Source organism: Acomys russatus, chromosome 23 (genome assembly GCF_903995435.1).
Source record: "Acomys russatus chromosome 23, mAcoRus1.1, whole genome shotgun sequence".
NCBI lineage: Eukaryota > Metazoa > Chordata > Mammalia > Rodentia > Muridae > Acomys > Acomys russatus.
In genome coordinates this window covers 45737301-45762513 of record NC_067159.1, presented here as the reverse complement: position 1 = coordinate 45762513, position 25213 = coordinate 45737301, and the positions used below count along the sequence as shown (strand labels likewise).

The 25213-nt window shown below is 41.0% G+C and overlaps 1 protein-coding gene across 1 annotated transcript; it reads left to right on the top strand.

Moving 5' to 3' along the window:
* The first annotated feature begins 360 nt into the window (after positions 1 to 360).
* On the top strand, positions 361 to 24670 carry Clca4 (chloride channel accessory 4). Its single transcript, XM_051165799.1, has 14 exons — positions 361 to 522; positions 5276 to 5416; positions 5553 to 5700; positions 6607 to 6715; positions 8097 to 8274; positions 12400 to 12618; positions 15214 to 15441; positions 16171 to 16348; positions 17571 to 17677; positions 19710 to 19925; positions 20357 to 20624; positions 22492 to 22662; positions 23671 to 23913; positions 24216 to 24670. Exons 1-14 carry the CDS (start codon positions 361 to 363, stop codon positions 24653 to 24655), a joined length of 2808 nt encoding a protein of 935 aa, XP_051021756.1. The 3' UTR covers positions 24656 to 24670.
* The last annotated feature ends 543 nt before the right edge of the window (positions 24671 to 25213 follow it).

The window sequence follows — 25213 nt, the reverse complement described above, 5'->3', positions numbered from 1 at the left end:
TTAAAGTGGAGGGAGAGCTTTAGCACTCCTGCCCACTTTATTATGGTTTTATTTTCTGGTCCTATACTATAGAAAGTACAAAGTCCATGCATATATTTAGGAAATTAACCAAAAATGGGAAGCAAAACTATGTCTCAAGAAGAGATGGTGCTATGCATTTTATAATACTTCTGATCACTTTAGCCATGACCAAACAATAAAACTATTATATAGCCTGGCTGTGTGATTTTTCCATACATGGACATTGACCTTTACACAGTCAGCATCCCTTAATCAGCCAGCAGGTGGTTTTTAGCAGTATATATAGACCTGGCAAGAGACACAGGGACACAAAAGTCCCCGAGCCACCAGGCGGGAGTGATGGGGTTCTCCAGGGGACTTGTTTACCTCCTCCTCCTCCTGCACCTGCTGCAGGGGTCAGACGCATCCCTGGTGAGGCTGATCGACAACGGTTATGAAGGCGTCATCATAGGTATTGACCCTGCTGTGCCAGAAGATGAAGCAATAATAGAAAAAATAAAGGTAAAAAAAAAAGTGGGTTTCCTTCTGTTTGCGTTATGAAGACTAAAAAGGCTAATGGTAATAGTAAAAGTTGCTATGGAAACTTCTGGGTGCTTCGGGAAGTTTATAAGGCAGAGTGGATAGTTTGGGAATGCATAGAGGAAGAGGAAGATGTAAAACATTCTAGATGAAGCTTCTAGAGGTTCTAGAAGAAATGCTGCCTTCTAACCATACGATCAAAATCAGAGCAGAGAGCCTCTCTGCTCCTCAGTTTCCTTGTCTGTAATTTAGAAGTTGGACTTGTTCTGTTTTGGCAATTTATTTATTTATTGTGCATGCATGAACATGTCCTTATGAAATCCTTGAGGAAAGAATAGTAAATTGAAAAAGGAATTATAGGGTGTGTGCTCTTTTTCAGAGGCATCAGCATTATCAAAGTGTATGAATAGCAGGTGTGCTGTTCTCAGGTCGCTGTGGGGTATGCTGAGTCAGGAAAGAGGGACAAAGCAGAGTATGGTTGCCATAGGCAAGAGTGTAAGTCACTGTCTCCTGCAGGGAAGCCCTCAGAGAAGCCCCACTCATGATGTGACAACTGAGCAGACACCAAGATGACAAGAGCCTGGTGGTTAGGGTAATAGCAGCTTATATAATCAAAGAAACAGTGACCAAGCAGGAGGAAGGGTGGCTTCAACTGAAGCTGGGTGAAGGCCACAGGCGGTGCTAGAGCCCAGACCCTCTGCGTGATATGAGACTCCACGAAGGAGATCTTAGCAAAGGTTACACACACTTAGGTGCCTGTCCTAGGACCACTCTGAACTCCTAAAGCTACCGAAGGCTTGCACCTATCACATGCACTGTATGAATGAGGCATAGGATGCAGAAGAACCCAGGCTGTAGATAGTGAATAAAGATGTTGATTAGGACAAGAAGGTGGCAGTAGTGATTCAAACGATAAAAGCGATTCTGAATGTATTTTAAAAGTATAAAAAGGCAAGGGGAAGGCAGAGAGGAAATGTTAAGAGGCAAAGCAAACTTCACAGCTTTGGCTTAATTGCTTGGGTAGAACTTTCACCATGTGAGGAGGGAGACAGTAAGAAAGAGCTGGTGTCTGAGGGAGGAGGAGTTGGCTTGTGGCAGTTTCAAACTGAGATCCTTTCTAGACATCCAGGTAGAAGAGACAGGAATCCAAATCAGAGCAAAATGTAAAATGTACTTAAATAAAAACTATAGATGCCCCTGTCTACTCGGGTAACTAATTTTATTCCTTCGCAAGTCTCTGATGGGGTTGAAGACCAGGTAGTTTAGTTTAACAATTAAGCTTAGTTGTCTAGGGGTTAAGATATTTTTTTGGTCTAGATAGATGTTTTAAGTTGATGATGATGAGATATGACAGATATTGACTTACGTTGAGAATTTCAGATGCACCAAGATAGGAAAGATGTTTCCTTCAAGGCTGCCATATACAAGTAGTCAAAACATTAAGAATGTAACATTTATATAATTCCTGCTTCATGGTTCATGTTTCATGGTTCTTCTTGCTGAAGGTAGTTTATTGTATATGTGTGTAATAATATAAATGGATATGTAAAAGAGAAAAAAGAAAAACAAACTAGAAATGATAGATCTGTAGAAGATAGAAGTTCATCAGACACTTGGGAACAGAGGAAAAGGTCTAGTCACTAGGACTTCGGTTTGCTAAAGTTTCTTTCAACTCCAACATTCCAGGTAAAGGTTGTCATTAAAACTGCGCGGATCATTTTCATGGCCAGGAGCAACATCTACAACTTCTACTTGTTTTCAGATCCTCCCCACTGGGGTCTCAGTGCTCACTATAAGGAGCTCTCCCTACTAGGGTCCCAGTGTTCACTGTAGGGAGCTCTCCCCACTGGGGCCCCAATGTCCATTGTAGGGAGCTCTCCCCACTGGGGTCCTCCTGCTCACAGAAGGGAGCTCTCCCCACTGGGGTCCCAGTGCTTGCTGTAGGGAGCTCTCCCCACTGGGGTCCCAGTGCTTGCTGTAGGGAGCTCCCCCTATTGGGGTCCCAATGTTTGCTGTAGAGAGCTCTCTCCCTACTGGGGCCCTACTGCTCATTGGAGGGAGTGCTCCCTACTGGTCATGAACTGAACTGTCTGGTGATTTTCTTGACTTTCAGTTGTCACTCATTCTCTGTAAGATACACGACAGCCCAGCAGTGATACTTGCTGGTGTCCTTTGAACTCCGAAAGATAAAAAATAGTGTTTTCTATAGAATATAAAAAGCAGACTCAGAATGACAAATTCTTAGTGTTCAAGGATAAATGACCAGTTTCAAACTTTTTTTGAATTAAAAAATGGGTGTTTGATAGAACTCTTTTTAGAGACAAAAAAAAAAAAAGAGTTCTCAGCGTGGTCTCTCTATAGAACATTACAAGTAGAAACTCAATCCTTTGCCAACACATTTGCAGTTTAGTGGCTTTTGACACTTAGCCTTTTACAAAGTCCTGTATCATCAGACAATTTTGTGGCCTGCCATCATCTATTTTATACACAATGATTATGTAAAACCCTGATAATTCGTGACCTGATAATCTCCATTTTCAAGTCTCCTTTGTATTTTGTGTTTGTGTTTCTTCTGGGTTTGAAACTTGACCACTTTTGCAAACACTGATATTTCACTTTTTTTTTAGTTTAATAAAAAAACATAGGAATTCTGGGGAGAAATTTAGAAGGAATATCATAGGACTTCTGGTTAGAAAACTTTGAGGAGCCATTATTAGGCACCTGGCATATCCCTGGAGATGGTAGTTACCTATAGGGTCTCTGACATGTCACCATGGTCTAAGAATACACTGCCATCTTAAGACAGCCAGTTGGGCCATGGAGACTCTGAAGGAAATGTAGTCCCTTGGAGTTGTACAATACACACCCTACACAGTTGTACACAGCAAGCCCACATTTGAACCGTCAAAATATTCATTGTTGTCTCATAAGTACAGAACATGGCAACCTAAATATCCCTCATTTTTGAAAAAAAAAGGCATCCAGGGGAAAAGAGAATTCCTTTATCCTTCCTCTGTGTGTCCTGAACAACTTCCGACGTACGTTAGCGTTGCATTAGCCCTGGACCTTTACCTCTCTGGACTCTGACATTCTGATGTATCCCATGACTACTCAGTAATGAATCTGCTGACTTACGCAACACATGTGAGTCAGAGCACGTGACTCGGAGTGGAGCAGGGTGAGTGGTGGATGCTGTGAGTGGCAGCTCTGATGTGGGCTTACATTAAGCCAGAAGCATCAAAGCGGTCTGTCCTGAGAGACACAGCAGTGGAGAGTCAGATGGCTCCTGGGGACCTGGGGAATGAAGATGGTTTTTTTTTTCTTTTACTTATTTTCTTTTCTATTTATTTATATTTTACTTACCTCTGAGAGACCTGGATATAAGGAACAGGTCCCCTTACGTGCTTTTCACCCTTTGTTTCCCTTTATCAAGCACTCTGTAGAGAGATAAATTCTCTTACACAATAACTTTGGACTCAAGATACTGGAGGAACTGGGTATTTTCACATTGACAACAGATCAAGAGTCCTGTGATCAAATTCTTAGCTATGCTATGGAATTTTCCATTACACTGCCCACCAATCTTACCACCTCTTCCAGGAGAATGGGAATAAAGCCCCATCCAGATGAAGACTCCTGTGGGCTCTTCTCCTTAGCTTGCATCTGCTAAAGCTGTTTGAAATCGGCAATAGGCTACCGCCACTGAAGAAGTAAGCCAATTCAAGCCAAGTTAAAAGTAAAAAAAGAAAAGAAAAGAAAGAAAGAAAGAAAGAAAAGGCAGGTTTATTTCGGGGGTGCATGAGCTCCTTGATGAGTTCACCAGCCTTAGGGGGTGAGATTGGAAAGGATCACCAGGAGGCCATGGTGGGGAAAGTTTTTATAGATTGTAGTCGAAGAAAAATGACCTCTTGCCACAAGCTGGGTTTCTGCCCAGGTCTGGTTATCTAGGGCAGGGCTTGGGGTGGCTTCAGGTCATGGGGTTGGGACAGATGTCAGAAATGTCAGGAATGTGAGACCTGTTTTTGATGCCTTTTTTCCTCTTAGGAGACTTTCTGAGCAGGTGAGGTTGGGAAGGAAGCAAGGAATGGAATTTTACTAAACCCTGTTGGGGATGGGGGCGGAGGGGCAAGCCCAGGGGTGTCAACAGGACAGTCAGGAGTGACATCAATCTTAGAACACTTCCTAGTTCACTCCTGCTTTATGTCCATTAAAGGGTAAGGCACCTGGGCTTCAGACTTCACACAAGTCAACCAAAAAGTATTAACACAAATACTAGAACCAAATAAATGACCCTAAAGTCCGTGTACGTAGGCATATAAGTCGATTGCTGTAATCACCAAGTACAAGCTAGCTCTTGAGGTAAGAGAATAGAGGACCTGAAGGCCTTTCCAAATCCAGAGTGAAGCAAATTTTGGACTGACAGAGGTCAGGTTAGAAGTGTGGGCAGAGCCAGGTGGTGGTGGCACTAGCCTTTAATCGCAGCACTTGGGAGGCAGAGACAGGAGGATCTCTGTGAGTTCGAGGACAGCCTGGTATACAGAGAGAGTTCCAGGACAGCTAGAGCTGTTATACAAAGAAACCCTGTCTTGGGGAAAAAAAAAAGTGTGGGCAGAGGCCGCTGATGGATGGCTGCTTTTGTATAAGCAACTTACAGTGGAACGCCTGAGGAAACTACCTGAGACATGACACCACGCTAAATGCCATTTTTACACATTCTTTTTCCCTTTGATTATAGGAGATGGTGACTACAGCATCTACATACCTGTTTGAAGCTACAGAAAAAAGATTTTTTTTCAAAAATGTATCTATATTAATTCCTGAAAAATGGACAAACAAACCTCAGTACAGGAGGCCAAAACAGGAGAGCTACAAACACGTAAGTGTCTATCTTTAATGAAAAAAGAATGGTTTTAGTGCTTGCTAGTTTTGCCACAAATTGATTGATTTAGAGTCTTTCTTACTATTGTCTTTTCTGTCCTTCAAGTTTTAATGATCTCTTTAAACATTCTCAGGCAGATGTTAAGGTTGCGCCTCCAGCTCTCCCAGGCAGAGACGAGCCGTACACCCGGCAGTTCACAGAGTGTAAAGAGAAAGCAGAGTACATCCATCTCACCCCTGACTTCATGCTAGGGGGAAAACAAAGTGAATATGGAGATTCAGGTGAGGAATTTGCTTAAAACATTACACGTTTGCAACAAGCTCGGATTAAGTCAGCTGACTAGGACAGAAGTTCTGGGAGCCACACCTTGATTCCGCTATTTATTCATTCTGTGACCTTCTTTCCCTGTGCTTACTCCAGGCAGTTTAAATTTTCTCAAAAGTCACCAAACTCTATAATCTACATAATCTACAACAGTACACTGCAATCTTTTTCATCAACTACCCTTTCAGGAGCATTTCTACGCTACCACCCCCCTAAAGTGGCACCCTCAAAATACACCACTCCCGTATATCTTTTTGGGCTGTTAGCAGCATTGGCATTGGGAAAGCCATAAACCCATAACATGTGAGACCTTTGGCTCCCCAAGAACTGAAAACCAAATCCCAGCTTACTGTGACTGACATATGCTCCATAGGTATTTCATTGATTTAACTTGCTGTGAAATTTTTTAAAATTAATATTCTGTACAACAGTGTAATAGCATTTAATACAAAAGCCTTTTAAAAGAAAATGTAAACTTTAAGTTACTGAAAACCTAAACCTAAATATAATCTCTCTCTCCTCTGTCTCTGTCTCTGTCTCTCTCTGTGTTTGTTTTCTCTCTCTCTCTCTCTCTCTCTCTCTCTCTCTCTCTCCCTCTCTCTCTCTCTCCTCCCCTCTCTCCTCCCTCCCCTTTCTCCTCTACTTCTGTCTGACTCTCTGTCTGTCTCTTAGTTGGGGGGTGGAAGGGGTCAGAGCATAACTTGTGAGCCAATCTTCTCCCCCTACCACATGGGGTCCAAGGATTGAACTTAGGTTGCCAGGTGTGGTGGCAAGCACTTTTACCCCCTGAGCCATCTCAGTGGCCTAGCAATTTGTGAGAAATAAAATTTGCCACTTGAATTATGATTATGTATTTCTTCCAGGAAGATTGTTTGTCCATGAATGGGCCCATCTTCGCTGGGGAGTGTTTGATGAGTACAGTGAAGACCAGCCATTCTACAGTGGTTCATCAAAGAAAATTGAAGCAACAAGGCATGACTCTTAAGTACCTTTAAATGACCTAAGGCTTTCAACTGCCTTATATTCCTTTTCAGGAACAAGCATTCAGTTTTGTCCCAATGCAGATAACAGATGCAATATCACAAGCCTCTTTTATGCATATTTTAGGCCACTTTTCTTGAAGACGATGACAGTCTGTGTAAAATATATATAGCTTCAATGCCAAACATTTGTTTGGCAATTTAACACGTTTTATTTACATGTCTCTCCCATAGATGCTAAAACTCGTTTAGACTAGGTAGATGTTGAGACAACAATTATTTATATTTTATAATGAGTGAACATGGCTAAGCATTGTTAAAGGAAAGCTGGTACGAAATCAAGTGACTGCAAGGAGCCAATTCAGAACTTCTTTGAGGTTTATAAAGCTGATTTTAAATTATCTATGTAACATTATAGTTAATGACAGATCATTATCTTGATTCTGATACTAAGAGATCAGAGTAGTTGGGGGAAACTAATTTGAAACTTGGTGCCAGCATCCTCATTGCTGTTTAAATCCTACTGGTTTGGGCTACTTCTCACAGGGGGAGGGGTAAAGTGAATAGTACAGAAGTGCCACACAAGCCCCACTGCGAAGCTCTAAAATATGCTATGTACATTCTATTTTTTGCCACGCTGCTGGTAAATGTCATTTTTACCACAGAGTATCTTTACAACTGCTCAGATAGATGACATCATTATCTTCATCAAGTTTGGAACAGTAGAGTCATGGATGTCTTTACGAGCCTCCCTAAATGACGAGATCCGATCTAGAATTCACCTGCTGAATAGAACTGCAAGCCAGTGAGATGAGTTGTGGCTAAAGCCTGGTGTATCTTTTATTATCACCCTCACCTATGCCCCTCCCAGGCAATAACATAAAAATCCACCATTCTTATTCCATTGACTTTCTTGGCAGTCCTTCGTTCTCTGATTCCAGTCACACTGTCCTCAGGATAAAAAGATGCCCCTTGAATAATCAAAGCACAGGTAGTTATGAGATGCCCCATTCTTCAGAGGATGTCCTCTTGGAAAAGAAGACTACACTGAACACCAAGAATAAATGGCTCACAAGTTCTCTCATCCAGGTGCCTACAGAGCAGTTAGTACAAGGCCAGCAGAGGCACTGTCTAAGGCAAAGACCCACAGCTTTCATCTCATCTGAGAACCTCATTGTGTATAACTGGAGTTCCCCCTTAGATTTCTTCATTACAATTTTTTTGAAAAACAAATGATTGCTTTGATTGGCCCCCTTAGCCTTTGCTATCAATGTGGGAAGATCATGGCACTTATACAAGTAATGCTATGCGACAAAGCTCACTTTTCAAATGAATGACTAAATTGTTTCTTACATTCACTCCTGTGTTTTCAGGTGCTCCACAGGTATCACAGGTATGAATAGAGTCTATACATGCCAAGGAGGCAGCTGCATAGCCAGAAGGTGCAGAACTAACTCCACCACAAAATTGTATGAAAAAGATTGTCGATTCTTCCCTGATAAAGTTCAGTCAGAAAAGGCATCCATAATGTTCATGCAAAGCATTGATTCGGTAAGTATGCCTGTCACTGTGTCCAGAATCTATAACCAAAGGATTTGTCTAATGTCACTAATTTTAAAATCATGATGATGATAATAGGGCTTAATGTAAGGCACTGCATATTTCTAGGCAAGCACTCTACCAACTGAGATGTAACTGACCTGAAATATGACATGAGGATTAAGTATGTTAATATAGAGTTCACTGAACATTGACAGTGTACTAATCTACTATTATATATTATTGCCACTATTGTCTATTAATAACTAGATAATTATTGTTAACTATTATAATATTAAATTTACTTTAGTGTTAATTATATTTCACTTGAGCAATGCATATTTGCTAATTATATCTCCCCCTTTAATTTTTCATTAATTAAATTTATTTATTTACTTATTCACTTTACATCCTGAATGTACCCCTTCCTCCCCTCCTCCTAGTCCCACCCTCCTACTCTCTCTCCCCCCTTCTCCCTCTCCCTTTCTCAGAAAAAGGGAGCCCCTTCCCCCTCCCACCAGTACCAATCCACCCCAGCACATCTGGTCATATCAGGCCTAAGTGCATCCTCTTCCACTGTGTCCAGACAAGGTAGCCGATCTAGGAGCAAAAGATCTAAAAGGAAGTCATGTTCATGTCAGACACAGCCCCTGCTCCACTTGCTAGGGGACTCACATGAAGACCAAGCTGCCTATCCGTTTCATATGTGTCAGAGGCCTAGGTCCAGTCCATGCATGCTCTTTGGTTGGAGCTTTAGTCTCGATAAGCCCCCATGGGCCTGTTAGTTGACTCTGTTCATCTTCTTGTGGAGTTCTTGTACCCTCCAGGTCCTTCTATCCTTCCCCCAACTCTTCCACAAGACTCCTCGAGTTTCACCTAAAGTTTGGCTGTTCAATCCACTGCTGGGTGGACCCTCTCAAAGGACAGTTATGCTAGGCTCCTGTCTGCAAGCATAGCAGAGTATCATTAATAACGTCAGGAATTAGCTCTCACCTATGGGGTGAGTCCTAGGTTGGGCCAGTAATTAGTTGGGCATTCTTTCTCTGCTCCATCTTTTTCCCTGTACATCTTGTAAGCAGGGTAAATCTTGGGTCAAAGATTTTGTGGGTAGGCTAGTGTGCCCCTCCCTCCACTGGAAGTCCTGCCTGGCCATGAGGTTCCCACTTCAGTCTCCATGTCCTCACTGCTAGGAGTCTCAGCTAGAGCCACTTGCATATCCTCCCAGGAGCATACCCTGTCTCAGGTCTGCAGCCTATCACAGAGATGCCCCCTTGATTTCCCTTCTCTCTCTCAGCTCTCTTACCTCTCACCCCCATTCTCTCCACATCTGATACCCACCCTCAGTCCCCCCCCCCACACACATACCCTTTCCTACCTAGTTCCCACACGTCATCCACTTCCAATGTCTATTTGATTTCCCCTTCTGAGTGGGATTTAAGCATCCTTCCCTTGGGTCCTCCATGGTGCTTGGCTTCTTTGGGTCTCTGGATTATAATATGATGACTCTGTACTACATGGCTAAGAGGCATTTATAAGTGAGAACATAGCATGTGTGTCTTTCTGGATCTGGGTTGCCTCACCCAGGATGATCTTTTCTAGTTCCATCCATTTGCCTACAAATTTCATGATTTCCTTGTTTTTAATAACTGAGTAGTATTTCATTGTGTAAATGTACCACATTTTCTTTATCAATTTTTCACTTGAGAGACATCTAGGTTGTTTACCATTTCTGGATAAATACGTTCATAATATGTATATGAACTATGTTCATAGAGCTGCTTTGAACATAGCTGACCAAGCGCCCGTGTGGTATGGTGGAGCATCTTTTGGGTATATGCTCAGGAGTGATATAACTGGGTCTTGAGATAGAACTAGTCCTAATTTTCTGAGAAAGTGCCAGATTGATTTCCAAAGTAGTTGTACAAGTTTGCAGTCCCACCTTCAATGGAGGAGTGTTCTCCATTCCTTATTCCTTATTCCACATCCTCACCAGCATGTGTTGTCACTTGAGTTTTTGATCTTAGCCATTCTGACGGATGTAAGATGGAATCTCAGCGTCATTTTGATTTGCATTTCCCTGATGACTAAGGCCATTGAGCATTTCTTTAAGTGCTTCTCAGTCATTAGAGATTCCTCTGTAAAGAATTCTGCTTTTTAATTGAATGATTTGGTTTGTTGGTATTTTATTTGAGTTCTTTATATATTTTGGATATTAGCCCTCTGTTGGATGTAGGGTTGGTGAAGATCTTTTCCCAATCTGTAGGCTGCCATTTTGTTCTATTGATAGTGTCCTTTGCCTTACAGACGCTTTTCAGTTTCATGAGGTCCCATTTATTAATTGTTGATCTTAGAGCCTGAGCTGTTGGTGTTCTGCTCAGGAAATTTTCTCCTGTGCAAATGAGTTCAAGGCTCTTCCCCACTTTTTCTTCTGTTAGATTTAGTGTACTAGTTTTGTGTTGAGGTCTTTGGCCCAATTGGACTTGAATGTTGTGCAGGGTAACAAGTATGTATCTATGTGCATTTTTCTACCTGCAGACATCCAGTTAGACGAGCACCATTTGTTGAAGATGCTATCTTTTTTCCATTGTATGGTTTTGGCTTCTTAACTATTATATATTATTAAATTATCATCTATTAATAACTAGATAATTGTCGTTAACTATTATAATGATAAATCTACTTTAGTGAGCAATGCATATTTGCTAAATACAATATATCTTCTCACTTAATTTTTTAAAAATGTTTTGATATTGAACTCTCTCAGCTAACCTCCTTCACACCACTCCCATGTCACCCACTCTCACATCCACTTTTTCTTTGGTAACTGTTGTTACATACATACATATGTGTGTGTGCTTGAATGTTTATGCACAAATAGGTTTTAAAACAACCTGCTGAGTCTCTTTTCATTGGTGAAATGTATATGGTTCATGGAGGTCCACTCTGCATTGAAAACCAATAAGGGGCCTCATCCCAAGGAGAGGCTAATTCTCTTTCTCCCATCTATCATCAGTTGCCTGTGGTTCTTTGTCTAGGGCTAGGCCCCCTTGAAAGTCTCCTCTTCCATGTTAACATGTCCACTGATGGTGCCATTGTTTAAGTTTTATTTATGCAGCCATTTCTGGTAGAGAATGTTTCACAGAAGACTTCCTGGTATTCTGGCTCTTAGATTCTTTCCACACCCTCTTCATGACGTTCCCTATGTCATAATACAGGAACTATAATGTAGACACATCTGCTGGAGCTAGGCTCCACATGATCTGTTGACCTCTGTACTGTATCCAGTTGTGGTTTTTTTGTAATGGTCTCCATTATAAAGGAAAGCTTCTTTGATGAGAGATGGTGGCTACACTTATCTGTAATGTAAGGAAGAAGGACAAGGGACAAGTAACACCAAGCCCCAAGAAATTATATTATCTTATATTTTATTTACCTAAGATTTAACAGAGAGAGAGACAGACAGACAGACAGACAGACAGACAGACAGACAGACACAGACAAGTTAAGACACCTGGGCTAACAGTGTCCCCACACAAGAACCACAGAGTAACAAAAACGCCAGTACCTTACAGAAGAAACCTCCTTCGAAATGGTTGGTTAGAGTAGTCCTCCAAGTGACCCCAAAGAAATATATAGACTATTGATACAGCCCTTGATTGCCTTTCAGGGCTCAAGAATTAGCCCCTATTGCTGAACACACCACACATTTAGGACAGCAGGACTCAGATGACTCGAGCTGGATCTGACCTGAAAGCCTCCTTCCTGTGGTCTAGCTTCTGTGGTTCTAGAAAAGCAATTAACAGTTCTCCAGCTGCGACACAAATGAACCCTGACAATGGCCAGCAGGGCAAGATAGTCATAAAGGTGCCATACATGGCACACAAGTTGGTGGTTACCAACAGCTGCCTAATTGAACCTAAGGCCCACTCAAAAGGAGGGAAATTGTGCCTGGTACCGTCAACCTTGTGAGCTCCCATGGTTAATGAGGTCATGGACCTTCTCAAAGAATCAGCTATCCCTTTGCTAGACCAGTATAATTATTTTATATTCTAACACTGGACATGCTTTGTCTTTGTCTTTCACATCAACATTTTAATACATAGAATAGTAATTTTCTGCATTTTACTCTACTTTCAGGTGACTGAATTCTGTAAAGAAGAAAACCACAATCAAGAGGCTCCAACTCTGCATAATCAAAAGTGCGATTATAGAAGCACGTGGGAAGTGATCAGCAGCTCTGAGGATTTTAATAACAATGTGCCCATGGAGACAGCACCCTCTGCACCCACCTTCTCACTCCTGAAGATCAGTGAAAGAGTTGCCTGCCTAGTTCTTGATGTATCTGGGAGTATGAATGTAAGTTCTTGGGCTCAGGTTTTCTTTGTTTTTGTTTTTGTTTTTGTTTTTGTTTTTGTTTTTGGTGTAGAAATAGGGATACCTGAATGATGAAAGCACACCCTGAACACTACTTGTTATGTGAATTTTTTAAATTCTGTAATGTCATAAAGTACTATTACTTCTTGAGATGATGACCTGAAAGATATTGAAAAAAACATATTATAGTTAGAGAAAGTTATCTAAAAGCAGCTAAACAAAGTGTATCCATTTTGTCCCAGAAATGTTATAGCTGAATAAGGAGAACTCTGATTGCCTATAGTCAGAACAAGATATTGAAATTAAATTGTTTTTAACTATGTATCCCCCACATAAAATACTTAAGAGAAGCGAGAGTGGGGTATTGTGTTAGTGAATGCATAAACTCTGTTTTAGCTCAAACAATGGGATGGGTTAGCAGAATGCTGACATGATGTCATCTTATTTCTCAGGAGTTCAGTGCTCTCCTTAGATGTCAGAAAGCATCACCGTGAAGAACAAATGGCTACAAGCAGTCATTCCTTCCTTCTATTATCGTGCAGGGAGTAGCTGGCATTGTGGTAGATTTTAAAAACAGAGTTTGTGGAGTTTCTAGTTTGTTTTGGCTGAGCTATGGGAGTATGTTCCTGTAATCCCAGCATTTTGGAAATGAGTTCACAGCCAGTTGGGTTGCATAGTGAAGCCTTGTCTCACACACACAAAGCACATATTTTTATAGTCCAGTAGTGTTTTCTCTCCCTCCGAGCATTATCTACCTGCCTAAGTCATTCCATCCTCCACAATTCAGGAAAGACATTCATTCCCACCAAGAGAAGGGCTGGGCTCTTGGGGCACTGTGTAGGTGCTAACCCTTTTGTCAATTTCAGAACTGCCCTTTGCCTATCTCTGCTTCTGTGTGTTTTATTGATCCTGCCTGTGCTTCTCCCAACCAGATTAAGAGTTCCATTGGGAACCAGAATCTCATCAGATCCAGAATTCATAACATATGTGTGACCAATTGGTAACTGTTAAAATGAATATGAGCCCCAAACAAGCAGGTGCAATGTAATAGAGCACTGAAAATGACTGCACAGTGGGGGCAGGACAGACATGCTAAAGCAGAAATTAAAGCTTCAGCAAATGAGGGAAGGTGGTTATTGAAAGGGCAAAGAATGAGGGCAAATGATGAGCTGAACCTCAGTAGCACAAGAGCTCACGGAAGACAGAAGAACGCTCAGAATGACTACACACAAGTAGCCCGAGACATATCACTGAGGAGAGAAGAGACTGCTGACTCAGAGATGATAGCCCACTCCAGACAGGGTACTGATAGATCCATGTTTAAAGACAAAGCAGGGTCGGCGGATGGCTCAGCAGGTGAAAGCATTTGCCACACTAACTGAAAGATAAGAGTTCAAGTAACAGAAGAGAACTAACTCCTCAGAACTATCTTCTGGCCTCCACATGGACACCATGGCATATACAGAGAGAGATACAGAGAGATAGAGAGAGAGAGAGAGAGACAGAGAGAGAGAGACAGACAGACAGACAGACAGACAGACAGACAGAGACAGAGGACAATGATAACAGATGATGATGATGGTGAAGAAGAAGAAGAAGATGATGATGATGATGATGATGATGATGATGATAAAGCCAGAAGAGGTCACTGATTGGGTAAAGGCCCTTGCAGCTAAGCCCAATGACTTGAGTTCAAACTCTGGAATTCAAATAGTGAAAGGGAAGAACTGACTCTCTGGGCTTGTCCTCTCGCCTCTACATGTACACCATGACATGTGTGCTGTGACACAAGTATCCTTGCACACCCACATTCTCACCACACAAAATAAATGTAATAAAAATCAGAAGAGAGAATGAGAGACAAGCAGACAAAGCAAAATTGTAGATATGTAGGAGTTTTTGTTGTGATTTGGTTCAAGAAGTCAATTCACAAGGAAATTTGGGTGTACATTGCAGGAAGGACCTAGAGAAAAATCCATGTATGAACTGCAGGCCCTGGGCAGTCACATGACTGCTGCTGAGTTACCAGAGAGCAGTCAGTCAGCCCAGGGGTGGAGAAGCAGAAGGGAAAGGCTGGAAGTGAAGGGTCAGGGTAGGCTGGCCTTCTCGGAGTTAATGCTGCCTCAGCAAGTCTTACTTTCCAGAGTACTAGTCCTTACTGAGTTCCTCAGCTCAGCTGTGTTTGGAGACCAAAGATTGTGTCTGGGATTCTGAAGCCTGGGTTACGGGATGATCTTTAAAAGGAGTGATGGTAGTGTGACCTGTGGCACGAAGGAGTGAATCATCGCCTCAGCTTCAGTGCACACTCCACTCTTACCTTGGGTACTTAGCAACCGGGAACTGCTGCTAGTAGGAAGCTATGAGTTCCTTCATATGTGTCACATACTACATATAACCACACTTATTAATTTACTAGTAAAAATTATAATTTCTTTCATCAGTGGCATAAATCAATAGTTGTACAATTCTTGCCAACATACTCCATGCACTCCTTTTATGAGATCTGCCTTTACCTTCCAGTTGAAAACCACTCTGGGGTTTTTTTTTTTTTTTTTTCCCTTGTCCTTTTTCTCTCAGAGCGCTGATCGTCTCAATCGAATGAAACAAGCAGCAGAATACTTTCTACGGCAGATCATTGAAAATAGGTCCTGGGTGGGGATGGTACACTTTACTCACGAGGCCACAATTAAAAGTCAGCTGATTCAAATAAACAGTGACACCGAGAGAAACCAGCTTGTGAAAACTTTACCCACAAGTGCCGGTGGGGGGACTTCCATTTGCTCTGGAATCCGAACTGCATTTCAGGTGAAAATCCTACTGCACTTGCATTTTGTTCTTTGTTTTGCTTTTAAGGCATTTTAACACATAGTACTATTGCTCTTACTTGCTTTATAATTTTAGCATAATCTTAAAAGGCTCGGGACAAAACATACAGGGAAAAAACTTTGAGATGTGCTATCTAAGCGTTTGGGAGATAGAGGCACAAGGGTCAAAAGGTCAAGTTCATCTTTAGCTGGACCATCTGAGGCCAGCATGGGATACATGGAACCTGTCTCATCTCTAACCTCAACATGCTCAGCCCCTTAGGTCCCTGGTATTTGAGTATCCCAGGGTTTCTAGTTTAAAGTCCATTACCTTTTAATACTGATCTGGGTTCTTACTGGAGCCAGTTGTGTACACAGCTGACTGTGTGTCCTGTAGGTTTGTCAGAGGATAGCAGGGGAAGAAAATGCATTCCAGATTTTAGTATCTATTTGCCTGGGCTCCCAGGGTCAGGTGCCACTGCCATTTAGTCCATGTGAGTTTTTCCTAATTCCTTATCCCACCTATCTTTCATTTGAATAAAAAAGCCCCTTCATTCATGGGACAGAAAAATAAAATGTTTATGTTTTTCAAGGATTATTGAGCAAAAACTCCATAATTTTAAAATAGAAATTATCTCGAGCCTACAGTTTTTCTATACAGTTTTTTTTTCTAATCTCCAACAGGGCTGACGATCTAGTAAAATGATGGTATTCTAAATTATACTTGCAGGTTTTTAATAATAAAGATTTCCCGACAGATGGGACAGACATCGTGCTGTTGTCTGATGGGGAGGACAGCACTGCAAAAACCTGTATCAATGAGGTGAAAGACAGTGGGTCCATAGTTTATTTCATTGCCTTGGGACCATCTGCTGACACAGCTGTAATAAACATGAGCATTTTAACAGGTGAGATATGATCACTACATTACAGACGTTCAATTGTGGTATCTAAACTTAGAGCTGACACTCAACTACTTCTTCTAAGCTCCATCCTACAAAAGCCAGGCCAGGAATTGGAGGACAGAGTCCAGCTTAACCTCTGTCCTCATCACAATGTCCATCAAACAGACTCAACAGGAAGAGTATAGAATAAAATGGAATGAGACAGACAAGCCTTTCATGTTCCCAAAATGTTGTAGCAAGGAAGGGAAAGGAAATATATGAAATCAAGGCCTCCTGAAATGGGCCTTGAGCAAACTCTTGGGTTTTCCAGGTATAAAAGACATTAAGGAAATGCAAAATTTATGGATAAGCATTAACTATGGTAACTTACTTTAATATACAGATGAGATGAAAACTGATTACATGTTTCTAGTAACCTTTTAAACATAGTAGAGAATACAGAACTGATAATATAAGCATCAACTATTAAACTAATTTGGCTTCATGATAGCAAATATATATATATATTTGCTTGTGGTGACTGGCTTTACAAACTCCTACCATTTCACACTTTTGTTTTTGGGGTTTTTTGTTGTTGTTTGGGGGTTTTTGTTTGGTTTGGTTTGGTTTGGTTTTGGTTTTTCGAGAGGTTTCTCTGTGTAGCCTTAGCTGTCCAGGATTTGCTTTGTTGACCAGGCTGGCCTCAAACTAGCAGTGATCCACCTACCTCTGCCTCCAGAGTGCTGGGATTAAAGGTATACTCCACCACGCCTGGCTCCATTTCACATTTTTATGGCCATTTGCACAATTTATTTTTGTCACACATATTCTAACTGATACCCAGTTATTGTCAAGATACTTCCATACAGCAACTCTTTCATCTTTTTGATATTTTTCCCTAATCCATTTTCTTCTGAAAAAATCTAAATGATATAAATAAGAGTTAATAATTCCCTTAAGGGAATCTGTGAATTTAAATCTGCAGAATCATAGTAGCTTTCATATCTATAGCCAAATGCATCTGAAGTCCTACACTGAGATAATAAGGTGGCTTCTGCTTCACAGTTATGGTTATTAAATTAAACTAAGATTTCAGAGATAGTCTTAACAGCTTTCTGACCATTTAATTTGATCCATATGGAAACTTAGATTTTATTTGAACTGTGACCTTGTAAACCATTAAAATATGGTAAGTACTCCTTCCTGTTTTACAAAACAATGCAAAACTTATTCTTTCACATTTTAGGTGGAAAGCATCTGTATGCTTCAGATATAGCCCAGAACAATGGTCTCATTGACGTTTTTGGGGCCCTTGCTTCAGAAAACGCTGATGTCACCCAGAAGTCTATTCAGGTCAGTGGTTTGTTTGTTTTTTTTTTTTTTTAATCACTACACGTTTTGTGGTTGCTTTTACCATAAACAAGGAAAAAAAGGTATAAGAGCAGAATACATGAAACTAGCCAGAAAAGAAATATTTATGTGTAAGAGATATTCAAGACTTTAGGTGTTGGTTTTGAGTTATTCTTTTGTTTTGTTTTTGTTTTTAAATATCTGAAAAGAGTAGAAATAAAATTCTGTTTTTCTCACTTGAGATATCTTTGGTAAGTTCTTAAATAAAGAAAAAAGCAAAAGAAAATACAACTTTTCAAAGCTGGTCTGTATTCATAGCATGATAGGTGGAAATTATGGAGGTAAAAGTGACCAGTTAGAAGCATGATACAATCATCTGGGTTGATGAGAATTTGGGCATAGGGTGGTACATGGAATACAAAGGAAACACTGTACCCCACATTTATTTCTCCTAATGCCAAAGTGGCCTTATTTTCAGGGACTTTGCTGGTGAAGAAACACTCAAATTCACTGTGCACCCATTTAAAGAATTGCCAGCTCATCTGGGACTGAGATTGTAGACCACAGAGCAATGCTTGCTCTTATGAGGGCTGAAGCCACTGGGGGTTGAGGTCTGGGATGGTGTAAAATGGGACATTCATTCTATTGTTCCTAAAGTGGCACCCCTAAGAAGCACCCTCATGGATAGAGCTGGGTCTCCTAGGACTTCCTGATGATGAAATAAACCAAGCCTAGAAAAATGAGATGCATTGTCTCATACGCACATGAAATCCAAAATAGTTGAATTCACATAGTAAAGAATAAAACCATAATCAGCATCTGCTGGTAAGATGGGGGGCGGGGCGGGGGATGGTGAGAAATAGACACAAACGTTCAGTTAAATAATAGGTGAGTTCAAGAGATGTATTTTGTAAACATAGTGATGACTATAATTAATAGTATTGTATCATATTTGGGGCAACAGAATAAAAAGTAGATTTAAGTATTTCTGATGTAAAGTAAAAAGATGGGCAGTGAGGAAATGCTTATGCTAATTAGCTTAATTTAACTCTTTTATTTTTCAAAACATGTTTACATGATTAAAAATACAATTTTGTAATTTTAAAAAATAATTTAATATGTTGACTCTTTTCAACTAAGAACTATCAACAAAAATGAATAACCTCTCCATGGCTCCTCTCAGAAAAGGACCTGTATTTTGTTCTCTCCCTTCTCAGGACTCTAGCCTTCATAATCACTTTTCCCTCTTTTGGACAGACTCCATGTCCAAAGCTTCACTCTCAAACCTGTGTAGAAATTTGCTTATTAGCCTCTCCCCAAGAGTGCTTGTCTCAGTTGTCTTCGATGTCTTCCTAGGACTGAACCCAGAGTCTCCAACATTTTCGGCAGGTGTCCAAGCGCTGAGCTGCTGCGTCCCAGCTACTCAGCTGCCTTCGCTTTACTGTGCGAGCCTTTGCTCTGCCTCAGTTAAACGACTCTAATCACCCCAAGTATTGTCTTTTGGGTCATCAGCAAGATGAGTCAAGTGCATGTCACATACACACCCTATAGGGATCCTCGGTAGTTTTTTTATCATCCTTTAATGCCGACAGCCAGATGCACCATTTCCCCCAGAAACCTAAGAAAGTATAGCAGGGTCACTGTCTCAACTTTTCAACTGATATTTCCACTTTAAATTTCCTGTTATACTCTGCCCCTCCTTCAGTCTTTGTATTACCAACTTTGCAACTGTCACACTGCAAGAAGTCTTCAGAAAATGGCAAAACCATTTGTAGGAAGTTAGGAAGATTGCTAGGAGTTTGAAGCCACTCTGGAGTACATACAGGGAGAGCTGGCCAGCCATGCCCCATAATAAGAAACCTGTATAGGAGGGAGGGAGGGAGGGAGGGAGGGAGGGAAAAGAAAAATCTAACATAGTTCAGTATATGTAAGACTGTTTTCAGATCAAATATAAAGAGTTATCTTTAGAACTAAAAAGAGTTTTTTTTTGTTTGTTTTTGTTTTGTTGTGGTTGTTTGTTTTACATTTTAAACAGCTTGAAAGTAAGGGTGCCTTACTGAACAATGGTGTCTGGCTGAATGACACCATAGTAATCGACAGCACAGTGGGAAAGGACACATTCTTTCTTGTCACCTGGAAGCAACAAATTCCTGGCATTTATCTCAGGGATCCAACAGGAACACAATTCACAAATTTCACAGAGGATATAGCTTCCAAAATGGCCTATCTCAGTGTCCCAGGAACAGCTCAGGTAAGCCACCAGCTTTTTAATTCTCTTCCACATCAAAAAAAAATATTTTTCCAGCGAAGCTCTAAAGTCATTAACTATCTTCAAAATGAAAGTAAAATTTGTTTACTAAGGAAGAAATACAGGGAGCCTCGTGACTTAGTGTGCCATCTTTTCTTATTGCTCCTGCCAGAGTCATAGAATATATGACACTGAAGTCAAAGAATAAGGCCAAAACAAAGGCATGCTTATCAAAACTATTTTTCCAATTGAGATATCACAAAATGTAAACATAACACTAGCAAGGCTTCTCTGTCTAACCACTCGGCTTCTGTACCTGAAGAATTCATTTGTTTGTTTGTTTTTACTTCTATGCACTATTTTAAAATCACATCATGGAAAATGATGTAGTTCGACTCTAAATGCTTGCTGTGTGTTTGCATTGAAAATTTTAGGTGGGCATTTGGACTTACAATCTTGAAGCCAAAGCAAACCAAGAAGTACTGACAATTACAGTAACCTCTCGGGCAGCAAATTCTTCTGTGCCTCCAATCACTGTAAATGCTAAAATGAATAGAGATGCCAGCAGTTTTCCCAGCCCAACAATCGTTTATGCAGAAGTTCTACAAGGCTATACACCCATCATTGGAGCCCGGGTGACAGCCATCATAGAGTCAAATAATGGAAAAACAACAGAGTTAGAACTGCTGGATAATGGTGCAGGTAATCCACAGACTGTTATGAATAAGCCTATGTTTTCATAGTTCAAAATGTGGCATGGGTTCCTTGGGCAGTGGGTACATCAGGTTGGGCACCTGAAGGATTCAGGCAGATTATGAAGAAATAGCAAGACCAGCAGGAAATTCAATCTGGTAAGTCCTAAGTGCTTAGCAGTCGTCTGGCACATGGTAAGCATTCGTATATACCATCCTCTGCCAAAAGTAATCATGACTGGCAATGCCTGTCTCCAGCTAAGAGAGGCTCATTCAGAAGAATGAGAGCATAAGCAAGAATTCCAGGCACATGCTTCATAGGGGAGCATCACCAAGAAAGCGAGGTCAAAGCAGGTGATGCACAAATTGTTGGGTGAGAGAAGATAGCAGAGCCTGGGATCCTGACAGAGAAAGGAAGAGAAGCAAGAGTGATTCCTTATAGCAGAAACAAACCACAAATAGAGTCCTGAGAGCTGGGACTCAGGAGAAGCGAGAGGTACCACCGACAGGAGGGCCCAGCAGTGCAGCATCAGATGCCAGGTGTGCTAGCTAGGACTGCACTGGCCGTTCTCTGCCCTCTGCTCTGTAGGGCAAGTGCTACACAAAGCCTTTCCACTGCACTTTGTGTTGCTCTGTGAGTGGCACCTTGTGTTGACGTCAGTGAATAAAATAACCAATCTGATCCACAGTGAATTGGTGAAGACATCCATCAGTACGTTTGTCAGCAATGTCATTTCATGTCGTCCTACAAACGTGTCTTCAGCTATTTTTGACTGTTCTCAGATTGACCTCTATGTTTTATTTAATTATAACAATAATTCCACAACTACCCCTTGCCTCTTCCCAGTCCCATAGCCCATCAACACTGCATATAACTTCATGCTTCTTGCTTCATTTCTTGGCATTTTACCAGATTAACAGATAAGCATTTAGTTCGTTGGAGGAATAAACTAATTTGAAATGCCTCTACTGAGGGGAAAAATACTTTGACTACCACTAGCTGACGCGGGCATCTTCCTGCCTTTGTGTACAGAGGAGTCCCCTGCAGAGGTTGATCAACCTAGAATGCTGAGCAGTTCCCTAGGTAGCCCAGGAAATTTACATGCCTAAAACTCCCCAGACTTGTAGAGTGACACACGTACAGCTGAGGCAAGAATGTTGCCTTCTCTTCTGAGCAGAATGGGAAATAAATGTTTGCAACTCCTCAGGGGATACCAGAGCTTATGATTTCAGGAGTGGACTTATGATACTGCAGTCCTGGGGTCCTCCTCCCCACCCCCGCCCCAAGCACTTATTCCAATAGTAAAATGGGTCTTCCTCTGTTGGGCAACTAGGGAGATAATTGATTGGCAGAACAAAAACAAAACAAACAAACAAGACTGGGGGGGGGGGGGGGGAGGCAGAGGTTGTTGACTAGAAAGTGGAATGAGTTAACTTAGTTATCTAGGATGGAAGATGAGAATTAAATATTACATAAAGACACATTTACCATCATGGGGAATCTCAGGAGATAGCCCTATGAGATTAATTTAATGAACGGAATGTCAACCTGTTGACAGAGAAATGGTAAGAAGAGTCTATGACCTCTGCATAAGTTGATAAGGCACAAAGAGATAAGAAAGAGTGTTAAGGGATTTGTGATACATATGTAATTGTCAGTGTGGTTAAATGTGTTAGATAAATGCAGATATGTACGTAACAAAGTGAGTAAATGGTACTCGATTCAATAATGTATTATTTTGGCATGGAGTGATAGAAATGCACTCAATTCAAGGGTGACCTTTTAAGCACAGGTAGAGAATACATGTACAGAAGGTTGGAACATACGACTTCTCATTTGTTACAACTGTAATTTATTTCTTGATATTTTTAACAAGGGGCTGATGCTCTCAAGGATGATGGGGTCTACTCCAGGTACTTCACAGCTTATTCAGAAAATGGCAGATACAGCTTAAAGGTACGTGCAGACGGAGGAACCAACTCTGCCAGGAGGAGTTTACGGCATCCATCAAGTAGAGCCGCATACGTACCAGGCTGGGTAGTGAATGGTGAGTGCCTCACAGCATCAGAAACCCAGGGGAAAATGTTCGTTATTTGGCACGATGGAGGCTCCAAACATTTTACAATTCAAATATAATTTTCCCCACTTCTAGAATGAGATCTTTATGTAATTGTTTCTAAATTAGCCCAGCAGCCAGTAGACAACTGAAAACCTATCAGCTGGGTTTTAGTTATATTAAGCTAGTGTAGAACACTCTTTCACTATCAACAACAAGGTGTCGACCTTTCAATTCAGGACAAAGGACATAGCCTACTATGCTATGAGCACAAGTGCGAACCAGAAGGGGGAGTCTGTCCTCTGGGTTACATGTTTTTAAGCTTTCCTTTCCTTGCTCCTTATCTTGTGGCCTGGCTTGGTGGGGGAGGGGGGGTACTGTGCTTTTTTAAGCAATGGAATAAGTCATGAGCAATAAATATCCCTTACCACTTTCAGCGTGAGGGGTGGGATGTCATCTGTGTGTTAATGACAGAATTGGCATTGATTTCCCCAGATGCATTTCTAGTCAGAAATAAGTTGAGAAATAAAGCAATACTTTTCTTAAGGTGTAAGTTAGGGAGGCATGGTGATACACACCTCAGATGCCAGCACATAGAGGACAGAGACAGGAGGATAAGGATTCCAAGGCTATCCTTGGCTACATGAGTGCATTTGAGGTCAGCCTAGGTTTCATACCACCCTGTTTGATTTTAAATTTATTTCATTTTCTTTTGTTAATTCACACAAGTTACATAATAATGTTCTCATTCCATGAAATTTTCATTTCAAAGAAAATTATTGCCTAATTTGATTTGATAACATCCTGGTAAGGATTCTGGAGGGAGGGTTTTCCAACAAATTGAATGCTTATGATTGTAGCACATAACAAAAATGCAACTGTATGAACAAAAAGAGAAAGAAGAAAGGAAAAACAGGTAGGGTCAGGAGGCTGACTGACTGAGTTCTAAAAACAACAGTACAGTTTCATCTGATTTAAACTAGAGAATTTTAAATGCAGGAGAAATTGAAGGGAACCCACCCAGACCTGAAATGACTGAGGCCATTCAGCCAGTCCTGGAGAATTTCAGCAGGACAGCATCTGGAGGTGCATTTGTAGTATCCAATGTTCCAAATACCCCATCTACCCAATGGCCTGACATGTTCCCACCAAGTCAGATCACAGACCTTCACGCCACACTCAATGGAGAGGAGATCAGTCTAACGTGGACAGCACCGGGGGATGATTTTGATGTTGGAAGAGGTAAGAACGAAGAACCGTGTGGGTTTGGCCTACGCAAGAGATGTCCAGTGTGCTGCAAGAGCAGATGGGTGGCTGCAGGAGAGCATTTTTAACTGGGAACCCAGTCAAGTAGAGCTTTTATGATCTGATGCTTTTATAATGTATCAGACAGGTCTTGCTTTTCATGCGTTTAAAAGTCGGAACTCGGCTTTTATTAAGAAATGAATAAGACTTTTGCATGATTGAACATTTTTTAGAATAACTAGGAATAAATGTAATATGGACTGATGCAGCAATTAACTGCCACATAACAATGTTCTTAGCTCAACAGTACATCATAAGAACAAGCGAAAATATCACCGACCTCAGAGACAATTTTGATGGGACGCCTCAAGTTAATACGACTAACCTGGTGCCAAACGAAGCCAACTCCAAGGAAACTTTTGCCTTTAAACCAGAAAATATCTCAGAAGAAAATGCCACCCACATATTCATTGCCGTTATAAGTGTCGATAAAAGCAACTTGAGGTCGAGACTGTCCAACATTGCACAAACAGCGCTGTTCATCCCTCAGGCAGAGCCTGGGCCTGATGGGCCTGATGGGCCTGGTGCTCCTGGTGGAAGCCCACATTCCGGAGTTAGTGTTTCTACTATTGTGCTGTCCGTGGTGGGTTCTGTTGTACTTGTTTGTATTATTGTAAGTGCCACTATTTGTATCTTAAGAAACAGAAGGTCCTCATCAAGAGCTGCAACAACATTCTGAAAAACAACATGAGTAAAAGGGTACATCTGACTTTGAAGCACATCCCATGTGATCACGAACTCGAAACTAATTCAAGAGCGCCTAATAGAATACTTTAAGAACACCCATTCAATGAAATGCTACCAATATTAATGTTCATAATTTTATTCACTCATCATAAATAGTGATAAATAAAACTTTTTTATATTGCTCTCTAGTTGTGTCTCTTTTTTTTTTTTCCTGATGCCAAAGTTTTCTGAAATGATACTTCACATTTCCTGAAGAAATTTAAAGTGTCTATTTAAGTAGCCAAGATACAATAATAAAAGAGCAAATCAACAATATTTAGAAGGAAGAAAGGAATGTGGTCTTGGTGTTGTCAATATAAGTTAATGGCATTACAGCAACTCAAAATCCCCAACTGTATATTCCCATAGTGAAGGCCATACTTAACTGTAATTCATGATTATGGAAGATACTAATTTAATTATTTTACTTTCATTTATTTTGTGTGTTTATGTATGAGAGAGAGAGAGAGAGAGAGAGAGAGAGAGAGAGAGAGAGAGAGAGAGAGAGAGA

What these genes read in the sequence shown, in the direction of transcription:
- Clca4 (XM_051165799.1), top strand. Translation starts at nt 361, where the DNA reads ATGGGGTTCTCCAGGGGACTTGTTTACCTCCTCCTCCTCCTGCACCTG. An exon ending in AAGTGAATATGGAGATTCAG is followed by an intron (nt 5,701 to 6,606) that starts GTGAGGAATTTG and finishes TATTTCTTCCAG; the next exon opens with GAAGATTGTTTGTCCATGAA. An exon ending in GTGTCCCAGGAACAGCTCAG is followed by an intron (nt 19,926 to 20,356) that starts GTAAGCCACCAG and finishes TGAAAATTTTAG; the next exon opens with GTGGGCATTTGGACTTACAA.